At 35.7% G+C, this 14,313-nt stretch overlaps 1 protein-coding gene across 11 annotated transcripts in view; it reads left to right on the top strand.

The window, feature by feature from the left end:
- The first annotated feature begins 6,152 nt into the window (after nucleotides 1–6,152).
- Nucleotides 6,153–14,313, top strand: part of LOC121315796 (triadin-like) — a 97,246-nt gene continuing 89,085 nt past the window's right edge. For 10 of the 11 annotated variants that reach the window (XM_041250223.1, XM_041250218.1, XM_041250217.1 and 7 more), the window contains exon 1: nucleotides 6,153–6,604. In XM_041250223.1, coding sequence (XP_041106157.1) covers nucleotides 6,583–6,604 — 22 coding nt within the window. In that variant the 5' untranslated portion in view covers nucleotides 6,153–6,582. The remainder of the gene's footprint in view (nucleotides 6,605–14,313) is intronic. The other variant, XM_041250213.1, reaches the window with a different exon arrangement.

The raw sequence follows: 14,313 nt of genomic DNA, 5'->3' as shown, positions 1-14,313 counted from the left end.
GAGTCTTTGGAACTCTCTCCCAGCTTTGGTGCGTGATGCTCTCACCGTCGCTCGTTTTAAATCAACCCTCTAGGCCCACCTGTTCTCTCTTGCTTTCCATGCTCTTTAAGCCTGATATCTGCTATCAGCTGCTGTGTTGCTGTTACTATTTCATGTATTATGCACTTTCCATTGCATTTAATGTACTATTTCATGTATTATGCTACTATCATGAATTGTGCACTTTCGCACTTACTCTTTAGCATGTATTATGCATTTCTTTGTATTTAAAGCATTATGGATTTTTTTGTTGTTACTGCATCTTGTAAAGCGCTTTGTTATGGTGGTCCACTATGAAAGGCGCTTTATAAAATAAAGATTGATTGATTACAGTGCCAATAGCTTGTACCAGTTTAAATGCTTACAGACACCTTTCTATAAAGAGATAAATATTCAGATTCTGAAATAAGCTATTTTTGTCTACTGTGTATGCTGTTGAAGAGGTAAGCAATAATGGAGCTGCTGTTGGATTTGCACTCGCAGACCCTACTATATTTTCACCAGTAGTTACTAACCATTAACACATATTACTGCTGATGTGATGCTAAGTATCGTCATTAATTATTAGAGTAAATGGAGAACTCAACTGTGGTTCTGCTCCACTGTCAAGGTGACTGTATTTGAAGACAATACCACTAATAAAGTTAAATTATGATACCAGTTCTTTAAGTCTGTTTTGGGCTATCAAATAGCATATATTTGTGTATGTCAATAGAAAATCAGGTATGGCAGGAACATCAGCCATGTGTAGCAGTGCATGCATGTATAAACAAAATATCATAGACAACATTTTTCTGCTATGTGTGTCCTTGCTTCAGTGTATTACCCTGAATCCTAATCTGAACAATTTTTTTTTTTTTTTTAATTTAGTCATTGCCAATTATTTATTTATTTATTTTTATTTATTTTTTTCTCCCAATTTGAAATGGCCAATTATTATATATTTATGCTTGGCTCACTGCTACCACCCCTGTGCTGACTTGGGAATGGTGAAGACAAGCACATGCTGTCCTCTGAAGTGTGTGCCATCAGCTGACTGCTTCTTTACACACTGCAGATTCACCATGCAGCTGCCCAGGAGTTACAGCGTAGGAGGACAACGCAGCTCCCGGGCAGCTAACAGGCAAGCCCACAGGTGCCCGGCCAGACTATAGGGGTCGCTCCTGGGAACTCCCATCCATGGTCGGCTGTGGAATAGCCCAGACTCGAACTGGCGACGTACAGGCTATAGGGCGCATCCTGCACTCATGCAAAGCGCTTTTACTGGATGCACCACTTGGGAGCCCCCTAATCTGAACATTCTAAGTGGGTTTTAAAAAGAAAGTAATATAAGGGGGGCAGTTTATTTAAATAATGTATCGATCTGACATGCTTAGAAATCAAAACTGCATACTTACTCTCTTTCTTACTGTACCTGTTAAAACTGTCAAAAGATCTCTTAAATCCACATTTGTTCACTCCAGAGATGCAGAAGGGGTTTAGCAAAGCAAACACTAACAGGGATGCTGACCATTGTGAAAAGGCATATAGAGGATGTGCTTTGGAGGAACTTTTACTGTACAGTACATGAAGGACTGATCGCAAGGAGAACAATATTTACAAAATAATACAATGAATTGTTATTGTTTTCCAGGTCAGCAATTCATTTGTTTCTAGTACTGTGTCTTCAGAAGAAAACATTATTATATAAGCAAATAATGTCATCAAAGGTGTATTTAAACAAATTATGGTAACTGTATACTGCTGTTGTTCTTATGAATTAAGGATTCATTTATGGATCACAGGTTGGTATTCTATTTATAAACCAGTTATACTTTACATTTCATTTATTTGCTTCAACACATTTTGTAAATTATGTATATATTTTAAAAAAAATGTATTTACTTCAGTTGATTTTGTCTGAAAAGGTTTTCATTCTATTCCGAAAACATCCTTTAATAGCTATCATTTTATAGCAGTACAAAATGTGATAACAGTTATTTGTTATTATATTGGTTACCTACAACTTCAGTATTGTAAATTGTACAACTTTCATGTTATGAATTAGATTTCTTCATTCAAGAAATGTTAGCTTTATAACAAAAAGGGATGATTTCCTTAATTGGTAAGATGAGTACTGGGTATCCCTCACAAAAAGTCAATGATAAACATTCAGTCAGAAAGGTCTGCAGCAAAATATGTGCCCTTTCTCACTGAGGCATGGCAAGTTCCATTAAGCAGTCGAACAAATAAGCAATAGACTTGTTATGAATCATCTACAAGCCACAGATAATTCACAATATCAATCCTTCTTAGCTTCAATGTAAATGTAGATTTATCTGCTCATATTTACCTCCAATTGGCCAGTAAATAGTTTATTTACAGGTTTTGAGGTCTACGTGTAATTACATTTTATATTCACTTTTGTCACAATGATTGGTGTATTTCGGTATACATTCATTCATGTTATGAAAATGTGGGTTTAGTAAAGTGGTTAGGGAAACATGAATGGCTAATAAAGAGTAAATCATAGCTGTACTGTATGCTGTGTAGAAAAATGTGAAGCAAATACCATGCACCCATTTTTCCTTAAAAGTGTCCATGCATTAACAAACTGTACAAGTGACATTTACAGTAGATTTGTGTTATGTGTTTTGTAAATGTGCCAGTGATACAAAGGTTAACACAATTGTATGTGCCGTGCATATGTGTGTTATTACTCTAGAAATACAGTAAATAAAAAGTACCTCCCTAAAAATCCCTAATATATTTTGTCAATAAAAGTCTATACTGTGAATAGTGTGTGTTTAGGGCATACAAAATCAATGCCGTTTTCTGATGACCTGCGCTTTATTTCCAAGGGAAATTGTGCTGCATGTCAAAAGCTGCTGCTTTGAGAAGGATAAGCCTCACCTCATCTAAGTTCAACCTTATCTAAGTTCTTCACTATACAATAAACTGTTATCAATGGCAGTCACAAAGCAGCTCAAACATGTTTTCTATATGTCTGGGACAGTGTTCCCTGTAGAACTAAGAGCAAAGAATGTGACAAGTCGTTTCTACAGATGCTGAACTCAGGCAGAGACAAGATGATCTGAGAACAAGGAATTTCAGAAGTGATCAAATTCATACATTAACATTTATTGGGCCCTAAGACCATATCAAGGGACACAATTTTATTAATTCTGTAATTTTAGATTACAGATATGTTGGAAATGAATTATTTTTTATGAAAAGTTGAATTATTATTATTTTTTTTTACTTTTATGAACAGACAGTCTGCCTGGAAATTACATTGTTTTTGGAGGTGAATGTGGAAGGTGCTGTATTTATCATTCCCTATTTGTAAATGTCTCCAATTCAGAGAGGTAATGAAAATATTCACATACCTTTGGGAATTAAAATCAGGCTCCCACCGCTTTAATTTATTATAAAATGACAGCTGCTTATTTTAACAAGTATTTTCTTTTTGGAATCTGAAAAGGCAGCAAGTGGATTTGGCATGGTGTTTTATTCATTGGCAATATTATTATTATTATTATTATTATTATTATTATTATTATTATTATTATTATTATTATTATACTGCTGCTCTGTAAGTTGCTAGCATGGCCACATAGGTTTAATTGCCTAACTCATGGGTAGGCATCAGGTTGTTTATTGAGCCAGCTGTTTATTGAGCCTACTTAGCTATGGTGAACTCAGACTGGTTTATCTTGCATTGCTTCTGTTGTGTTGTTTCTGGCCCTCCCCTGCTGCTTCACAAGCATTTATGCAGCACCCCAAACTCTGTGAAGGTCAAGATTCCAACCCAGTCCCATCTGCCTTTTCATTAACAACTCAGATGCTCTAAAGTGACTGCAAAGCCAATAACAGATCATGAAACAGGAGACTAATTTAACAGGACAATAAATCTGCAAACTAAAACAACCAAACCATCCTCTGCCCACTCACTTACCATTATCCCGGCTACACACAACACCCACACATTCACATGTACCCATGTTTTCCAAGAGCATCATTTGCTACACACATGGAAGCAGTGGCTTTTTGTGTCATATAGAAATAGTATTTAATACTTATATTATAAATAGCATTGTCAGAGACAATTGGTAATTTGAATTTTTATTTAGATTAGACTATTTTGTAAATATTATTGATTTACTTGTTTGCTTTATTTTTTGTTTTTTTTTCATAACACTGTCTTAATAAAATTATAGCATGTAGATATTTTTCCTTTTGTTGGTGCTGCAGTGGATGTGCAGTGTTGGAACAGGAAACGGGCACGATCAGGTTGAATTGGTTGGAAGAACTAACTTGTTATTAACTGTGCCACTTTTAATAAAAATGGCTTCTGTTGCTGGGTAGCAATAATTTATTGAACATCAATATACACAGCAGGTCGGGCATATAGTAAATAATGTTCCTTTGTGAGGACAGTATAGATTTTTTCTGTAATGCAAATGGTTAAAAAAAAGGTAAACAGTGAGTAAACCTTAATGAAAATACCAAGTATAGAAAGGGTTAAGCAGTAAGCAATGCTGCTCTACATTAGTTCACAATTATGTATTCCCTCAGCCAATCAGAGTGCAATAGTCCCATTGTGTTCTGCTCTACCTAGGTTATTTACTGAGGCAGTACTGACATTTTCAGTTCTCTCTCTCTCTTTCTCTCTCTCTCTCTCTCTCTCTCTCTCTCTCTTGGTCGTAAGCTTCAGATGATACATTTATTTAAATATGATAATTATAGTAAATAATATATTGATATTCAGCAATCCCTATAACTGACTTTGTAGTATGTAAAGCATACTGTATAAGACTTGCATACAATTGCACTGCAGTGTGTAATAGAATCAATACCAAATAGTGTTTACATCAGGGTGTAGAACAGTTGACAATAGAATATGTTTGCATAACGGGAGCTTTTTATATTGCCCTATGAAATGCACAATTGTTTTCTGCTTTGTTTTTACATATGTTCAAACTATGGTTGGTGGAAGTGATGTGGACTGCTGTAGTTATCTTAGCAATTACTTTATGTCACCTGCTTTGAATTCTGGGGCTTTGTGCTATAAACCATAGTTTAACCTTCTAACCCAAGTGTTAAATCATCCAGTCATAGTTCTAGTGGTGGGGATGGAAGAAGCACCATGAGCATCCAAATCAACCTCACAGGCTGCTGTCCAGATACTGTGTTGATGAGGGCTGAATGAAAGCTTGCTGCATGAATTGTGAAAGTCTTCTTCCTGAACATGCCACGTCTATCCTCAGAGGGTGGATTGAGAAGGTGGTGCACATCTTTAAATTCATGATTGTTAATGAGCTCAGATTTTGACAACCACAGCATACAATTACCTTCCTCTGCAGAAGTTGCCATCTTGTGACAAGCAGTGCTACCTGCACTACAGTTAAAAATGGCAAAATAAGAAGTAGCTTGCAAAATATTTTTAAGAATTTATTTTCTTCACATATTTCCCTGTGAACATGCATATTATTATTATCAATAGTAATTATAAATACAGTCATTTTTATAGTGGGGGAGGGTATTCATTTTGGAAAGACAATGCTTTCTTAAGCCCCATTTTCCAGCAAGCCATTATTAATATTGTTATTAATGTTAAGCTTTTCTGGTATTCTGTAATTCTGGGTTTCTCTGTAATTGTGGCATTCACACCCTTATGTAAAGTATGGTTTAATCAGAGGTTTATGATTCTATATTCCAAATGTGGTCTGTCTCATTGAAAGGATTTTTAACGTGATTTCCACAGAGATTCCAAAAATGAAAAGCCAGTGTTAAAAGGCAGGAATTAATCAATCCTGATTTTGAATGATGGTATAACAGTGGTGAAAAAAAAGCAGCACACCTGCATTAACTGCCTGCTAGTATGGAATATCAATACTAGTTATTAGGGTTATTATTAGGAGCCCTTTTCAAATGAGTGTTTTGTGTCGTGAGCCAGTGCTGTCTGTATTCCTTTAGAGTAGATGGTTGTCAGTGAGAATAAAAACAGAGATAAGCAACTCCATTCCCTTTCACATCAATGACAGCAGTGGCCTCTGTCTGGCCGAACCCCTATCCAAAAAAGGCAAGGCAGAATGCTCCTGGTATTAACTGCTCTAAGAATAAATCAGAGAAGTAATGGATAAGGTTACCTTCTGGCCCTGGTTTGATGCTTTCTGACCTATACCCTCACGAGGCTGTAATTATACTTGGTGAAGTTTTCAGGCTTTAACTGCATCTTTCACTGAATGGGCTTTTGGGGTTCTTTTCCTTCTTTGCTCCCCTACCTGGAGCTAGCTCCTGCTACCAACCCCCCTTTTATGATGCAATAAGAGAAAGTGGCTGAGACCTGGTCTGGGACATTGCTATTTTAGAAAGTTGAAACTCAAGACTCGGCAACAAGTGTCAAGGAAAGGTTTTGGGCTTTGCTAAGGTGAAGGATTGTGGCAGGGGTCACAGAAGCAAAAAGGAATAGAAATCTAAGGAGATTTGTACCCCAAATTTTACCCCAAAATATATTTTACAACCAGGGAACTAAACTTGAGCAAGAGACCTCACAGCACCATGACTGAGATCACTGCTGAAGGTACTGTATATCAAATGTAAACTGTTTCTATTCAGTAATGTCTTAGCCTTATCACAATGATGTGGTTACATGAAAACTTTGCAATAGTGACATTTTGAAAGTTATTAAGTGTGATTATTCCTGGTACACCATGGGAGAATTAGATGATTATAGGTTTCTAAAAATACTGCAGATCATGTTTCCTGACAAGTGATCTGTTAGGCAACCTGTAAAATGTGGGTGTGGAATCAATATTTATTTTATATCAGAGAACTTTTCATAGTAGACAAATGGAATCATTACTAATTGTTACTATGTATATATTTACTCATTCTATGGTTCACATACAATATATAGTGATTTGCATGATATTGTATCTATGTAATTGTGATACATATTTAATCGGCCTCTTATTACAAAATGTTTGTTCACAGATATTATCATACTCCTATTTGCACCACTTAATGTCTCACTCTATTGTGAAACTCCAAGTACTTTGTATATGCCAACTGTGAAACTACCACTGCAAAGTAATAATAATAGTAATAATACTAATATATTAAGGTACTTCAAATATTGTATTCTGTCTGTTGTATTCTGCCTGGAAATACAAGTTTGATTTCTGTCACTTAACTATGCTATGTGTAAAATTATCACTAGTAACACTTGTGGTGCTTCATCTGTGCAAGCACAGGTTTGAAGATTTAAAAGGTATACTACTTTAGACAGTTGAGTGAATTGAGTGGGACTGGCATATGGTTTGTGCACTAAGGTCCTTTAGTCAGCAGTTGGATGTAATTTATAATTTGCTGTGTTGACAGCAGAGACTGTTGGAAAGCTCTAAAACAGGTGGTTGAAACTGGCAGTTTCTAATGTAAAGCAGTGGACACTCATACTGTGGTGCTGTGTCAGACTTCAGCATAAAATCAGTATCAATACTAACTGATACATTTCATCTTTGGTCATATACATTTGGCAGCTTCATCGATACTTCCAAGAAATTCTCAGCATGATGGGTATAGTATACAGTAACACTGGACTACAGCTAAGGGACACTTTTTTTATATACCAATTGCTTTTACTCTACAAATATAGAATCACATTTTATGATTCAGCAATAACATAAAGGGAAATGTGATATTATGAAACTTGGTTATCAAAAGAAAATCAGACTGATATGTTACCAATGACAAAATAAACACATTACTTTCTAACATTTATTAAGACCATGACCTAGAAATGTACACAGCACAGGTTTACATTACCAGTTAAAACACTCAAAGGATAAGTGTGGGATGGGCCCATGCAACCCAGCATGACAGTTTATTGGGAAGCCATGATGACCTCATTCAAAAGACCTCTACAGTGTACAGTGCATGATGAGCAAACAACATTTTTGCAAAAGAGTGCCTTGTTAGAAGGTGTAATTTAGACATAGATTAAAACACATTTCAGTTGACTTCCATTAAAGTTATGTATTTACTTATGTTTAATCAGTGATCATTTCAAGAATAGTTTATTGGCTGTTCAGATGGCTGGTTTTTTTTTTCTTTTTCTAAAAAGAGAAGGCTGTTTACAGTTGCATTAGCACAAACAAGAAAACTCCAAGCCAATTGTTAGTTTCAAAAAATGAAGATGGCTGATTTATATTTTGATATTAAAATACTTATATCTCAAACTATAATAATGTAAGTGTGCATGTACGTTACCAGGGACCGTTACCCCAAATTTACCCTTACTGTAATATTTAGAATATAATATGTACCCCGTGAATTTTACACGGGGAGCATGACTGAGGAGTTGCATTTAATATCCCTTGTAAAATAAGTTCCTTTCATAAAACACACTCCTATGGTTAAGGAAAAAGTAATTGGTAAGATCAGTAATACTTTAAATTGTGTTTAATATACTCTATTCAGGGTTGTAGTGGGGCTGGAGCGAACCAGAGCGTTACTTCAGAATTTTTTTTCTGTGGTGGGGGCCGCTCCACCACTTATTTATTACCTAAAGTCAACATTTTATTTTGATATTTGTATTACATTTTATACAGACACTTTTCGTGGATCCTAGCTGCTTCACCAAGGATGCATAGCTTAATATTAATAAGATAGCTCACAGTGCACATACACCTCAGTCATGCAGCACAGGTTCCTTGGAGAGATGTATTATGAACGGCAGTTAAACAGTAGTGTCCTTCACTCTGATCCCAGTGAGGAAGCACAGCGGTATGTCAGTTTTTACATACAAGGCTACTGTTTGCTTTTGTACACATTTTGGAATATAAATAACTTCTGGATTTGTTATGAAAAAGTTAACTGAGTCACTCTATTTTAAGGACCACTTTTTTTTTGTTTATTAACTGTTAACAAATGTTGTTCATTTTGAGCTAAAGGTTATGCATTAAGATCTTTATAACTGATGTAACGGGCAATATTGTGTGATGCACTGTGATGCCTTTACGGATTCTGTTCCTTGTCGGTGAGATGAGGTTAAAAGCTCTATAACCACAGATACAGACAAGCCTGGCTCTTCTGCATTGTGGTTAAGAAGCCCATTAATAAAAACCTGATTTAATTTGCTAAACGTTACTTTTTTCAAATATATGGTTGATTGGGAATTGATATCCATAGGGCGCTGGTGTTTGCAGTTTGCAGTTTTAGCTGACCTACTATATATTCACTAACAATTAACAGAAAATAAATAATGTATATTACCATGTTTATTAGCTGGTTGTTAATAGTTACTAGGCAGTCCTTAAAATAAAGCATGACTGTTAAGTGCAAAACAATGGTATTTAATTTAATTACATGGAAAGGGTTAAATGTTTAGAATGTACCATTTTTTATTTTTATTTTAGGACAGCTCTGGTATTTTTTTTGCTACTACAACTAAATATATCAATTAAACATATACTGTATACTTGTTATAAAGTCAGACAATCCCAATATAATTATTTGGTTTTAGTCAGGGGTGAAATTCTCAACAAACAAGTGCAGGTACTCATATGCACAGCCAGGAGTAAACATTTTGAAAATTAAGACATTGAGTGCCAATTAATAAATATTTAAAAAATGTATACTCATTGTTACACAATACATTTTTTAAATACAAAATAAGCCTTAAAAAATAACTGATCAATTATAACCAATTCACCATAAACAAAGAAGCTGACAATATTGAAAGCTTTGTACCCTCTGCTTGTATCACTGTCATGTACTGTAATATAACACTTATGTACCTTGCAAGTTGGGGCAGTGTTTGAAAAGCGTGAAGCACACATCCATCTGTATCCCAATTCTGACTTTCTTACCCAAATCTGAAGTTGCACTTTGATCCCTACTGTCCCACAAATAACTTGCCATTTGTTCGCACAAATTCTGGCAATGTGGTAAATTGGTTCAAGACAAAATGCTTTATGATAATTATTTATAATGTTTATCAACTATGTAATTTATGGAGAACACATGGATTTTTGCCTTCAGATTCATGTGCAGCAATGTTTGTTTTGGATATTTCAGATAGTTTCTCAGCCACACTAAAGAAAACAATTATTATTTCATAATAATGATAATTACTCCATACCGCTGTTTTCACATTGCACTGCTAACAGAAGCATTATGAGGAAACAGAATGCAAGCAGTGCAAACTGTGCTGAACGAAAGCGCATTTGAGAAACGTTGCGCTGGTGGACTGTGTGAGTGGATGGAATGCACCTGTGTTGGATGAAAAGCTGATTAAATAAGTCTCATTACCCAGTACCGGCATCAAAATAAATCCCGGTATGGAGTACCAGCGAGTACTGACAGAATTTAACCCCTGCTTTTAGTTTTCTCAAACACAAATAAAGGCTTGACTGTAAAATCTATAATCATTTTTTAACATACTGGGGGAAATTAACTGAATGCAAATTTGTCACTATGGCACTAGATTCTAGTGCCAGGATACCTCATATAGCACCAGCATCATTGCATTTTGGTGCCAGAAGACATGTTTAATTTATTTATTTATTTTATTCTCCTTAGCAACCATAGATGATGATAGTTTATCATTGGGTCTGGATTACTCCCATGACCCACCCACACTCATCTGTGTCACAAGACAGAAGGTTTGTGTGGCGTGGGAAGTTGTGAGGGTGCTTGCTTAGGGCAGGGTTTTATAATTTAGCACCAGTAGGCAAAACTTTTAAAGAAGTTCAACACCAATTTTCAAAATGATTAGCAGCACTGAATTAATGAGAGGGTGCGTGCTTTGTCTGCTTTGATTACACTGTGGATAGATTAAGCAGTTTTATTATGGGAAATATAGGGTGCTATGATCGAGATATTCCTTCTTTTGTCTTCAGTAATGTTCGTGAAGAACATTAATGAAGAACAATTAATAAACCCCAATGGGTATTGTCTACTGTATTGCTATGCAAAATAATTTCAGCAATGAGTTATGAGTGAACGTATTCCTTTTTTTTTTTTAAGTAAGCTAATGACAAATGTGCTGCATTTCTAAAAATAAAAAGTTATTGTCTGTACAGCCAAGATTCATTTTGTTAATTATACCTATAAATATAATTTGTAAGTACATCTTAAGAGCATAAAAATATAAAGTTTATAAACGAGAGGAGGCCATTCGATCCCAGAATCTCATCAAGCAGCTTCTTGAAGGATCCCAGGGTGTCAACCTCAACAACATTAACGGGGAGTTGGTTTAAGACTCCCACAATTCTCTGTGTAAAGTACCTCCTATTTTCTGTTCTGAATGCCCCTTCATCTAATCTCTACTTGTGACCACTGGTCCTTGTTTCTTTTTTCAGGTCAAAAAAGTCCACTGGGTTGACATTGTCAATACCTTTTAGAATTCTGAAGGCCATTTTGTTGGCCTTTTTGTCTAGATGAAGACATTTCTGAATCACCATAAATTCCTAGATCTTTCATAGGTTCCTTCAATGTCAGTGTCTCCCATATGTTATTTACAATGTACATTTTTATTGCCTGCGTGCAGTACCTTACACTTTTCTATATTAAATGTAATTTGCCATGTGTCTGTCCAGTTCAAATAACAGCTGTTTTGCATACTTAGGGGTATATGTACTAAAGTGTTGCAGCTGTCGCAATAGTGAGTGGGATGTCTAGAGTGAAATGTATTAAACAAGCACAATGCTGTTATCGACTTTTTAGGAACTACACAGCGCCAGCAGTTTCTCTTTGCGGTTCAGTTTTAGATGAATATGTAATTATGGGCGTTCCTGCATAAATTCACAAAAATGGGGTGGAGATAGTGCAAGTGAGGGTTCTCAAGCATTATAATGTGCACGGGCGGCCCCATCACCGAATAATTAAAAAGGTGTATCTCAAATTTTTTAAATTATTGACGTGACTTAAAATTGTATAAGACTTTTCAGAGACTTGGGTTTCAACAATCGAAAACTGCATGAGAAGTTATCAGTTTGTTTGGCACTTCCGCTGATCCTGTAAGTTGATGTTTTACAAAGTGACCATGCCCCCATTCTAAGAGCTTAAGTTTACACAAGCCCTGCTGACACAATACATGTAGGATTATCTCAATGGAAGATAGAGACAAATACTGCAGTGGCAAGGCATTGTTCAACTATAGTTTATTTTATTATTTGTTTATTTAGCAGACACCTTTATCCAAGGTGACTTGCAGAAATTAGGGGCTGTGAATTATGCATCAGCTTCAGGGTCACTTACAACGTCTCACACAAGGAAGTTAAGTGACTTGCTCAGGGACACAAAATGAGTCAACGAGTCAGCTGGGATTTAAGAACCGGGAACCTCCTGGTTACAAGCCTTTTTCTTTAACCACTGGACCACATAGCCTCCTAATTGTACTTCAAAGTCAAATGAAACCTGTTGAATAATGTTATGTTAACATATCAATCTAACATGAAATACTGTACTACTATTAAGGCTTCCGGTAGACTTTGGCAATATCATTTTGTAGTTTCTTTGATTACATACATTTTTTTATTGTCTCACTCCTACAATTCTAGGTTATGCAAAACCTTTGGCGATAGCTGTACATTTGAAATACTTGAAAGATATTGTAAACATGGTTTGTGTTTAAAAGTCAAGCAATGATACCTTAAATAGAGGGAAATATGATACAGGTTATCTGATACAGGTTTTACCCCAGTCGGCTCGAGTAAGTGTCTCCCAGTATTCAATGAGAATACTGTATTTTTTAAAAAGCATTTCACCACCAGTGATAGCATAATTTGCAAATGGCTGAGGTATTTCATTTAGGGATTTTGTATTGTAATTGTCCTTCAGAAAAAAAAAGTGCTATATACTGACAAAAATGGCTGAAATGATGATGGTATAGCATTAAAATAAGGTCTTCCCTTGATGTTTGATTTCACAACCTTGGACTAAAATAAAAAAAAAAACAGCAGCAGTATGTAGATCTGTGGCAAAATGCCCCACCCCTGGGCTATTTATTTGTGTTGTATGTTACGTGTAGTGTGTTAATGTTGGTGTATAATCATTGGTACACGGGATATAAATGGGTCTGTGTAACACAAGTGTTTAAAATGTATATTTGAATTTAGGCACGAGGATTGCACAGCACTTCACGTACATGTAAAATGTAATAATACGCGAGCACAGGGAATTGTACTTTATTAATTCACATGCAGTTGTACCGCGACTCCAATTGAACGATTGATTAGTAATCGAGTCTCGGTACAGCTGCATAAAAGCAGCATGTTTTCACTCACTCTGGGTTGTGTGTTCGGTGAGTGGAGAACGGGTGTAGAGAGGAGAAAGCAAAAGCATAAGTAAAGTAGATCATAATTTCACTCACCGTGTTTGTCTGTTCGTCTGCCGTTTGTTAGTGTGTTTTGTCGTTTTGTTTGGCGTCAAGTGCCGTGTGCTGTTTATTTTAAATCTCTCTTTATTTTGTTTATTAAATGCTGAGCACAGCTCAGCTTCACCAAACATCCATGTCTCTGTCTGTCCTGTGTTATTGTTCCGGTTCTAACATCACCCACTACAGCCGTCTTTGTCACAAGATCATATAGGAAAATATGTCCCATTCTGTAATGTTTCTTGAATTGTCAAGCTGATAGTCCATATCTATTGGTCTCGATTTCTAAAATGAGTTCACGGTTACAGATTATTCTATTTTATAATTTGAAAAAATATTTCCAAAGAGCTTGGGCAATCGTGCCTTTTGTTCTGTATGCAGAAGGATATTTAAGGATATTTCAGGTTAGGGTAGTCATCTTTTGATTCGCTTGGCAGATAGTAATTCCAGTTCTCTTTTGTAAAATCCTCCAAATTTCCATTCTCAGACTGCAGACTACTGAAATCAAATCATTGCTAGCACTTTAGCATCATGTGCTGTCAGGCATTCACAGCAGCCAAGGAAGAAGTACATATTTAATGGGAAACATAAGCAAAGTAGGATTATAGCAGCACAAGTCAAAACAGGCCAGTCTATTCAATGTAATTCCCCTGTAACCTAAATGCACAAGCCAAAATCTCCAATGTCATCAAACCAAAAAAATACAGAAAGGACAAAGGTCAATTTTGGAATGTTAACTACAATATTAGAAAACAGTGATGTTTAATATTATTATCATCAACCAGCTTTTTCCTAATTCTCATTCTAAATTTTGAAACAGTATTTACTTAATTTGGAGAAGCTGCTTAACCCGATACAATGATCACATAATCCATACAAAGACCACCCACACAAATACCACATGGCATTGT

The sequence above is a fragment of the Polyodon spathula genome, chromosome 5 (assembly GCF_017654505.1).
Source record: "Polyodon spathula isolate WHYD16114869_AA chromosome 5, ASM1765450v1, whole genome shotgun sequence".
Taxonomy (NCBI): domain Eukaryota; kingdom Metazoa; phylum Chordata; class Actinopteri; order Acipenseriformes; family Polyodontidae; genus Polyodon; species Polyodon spathula.
This window is presented reverse-complemented; position numbering and strand designations above follow the sequence as displayed.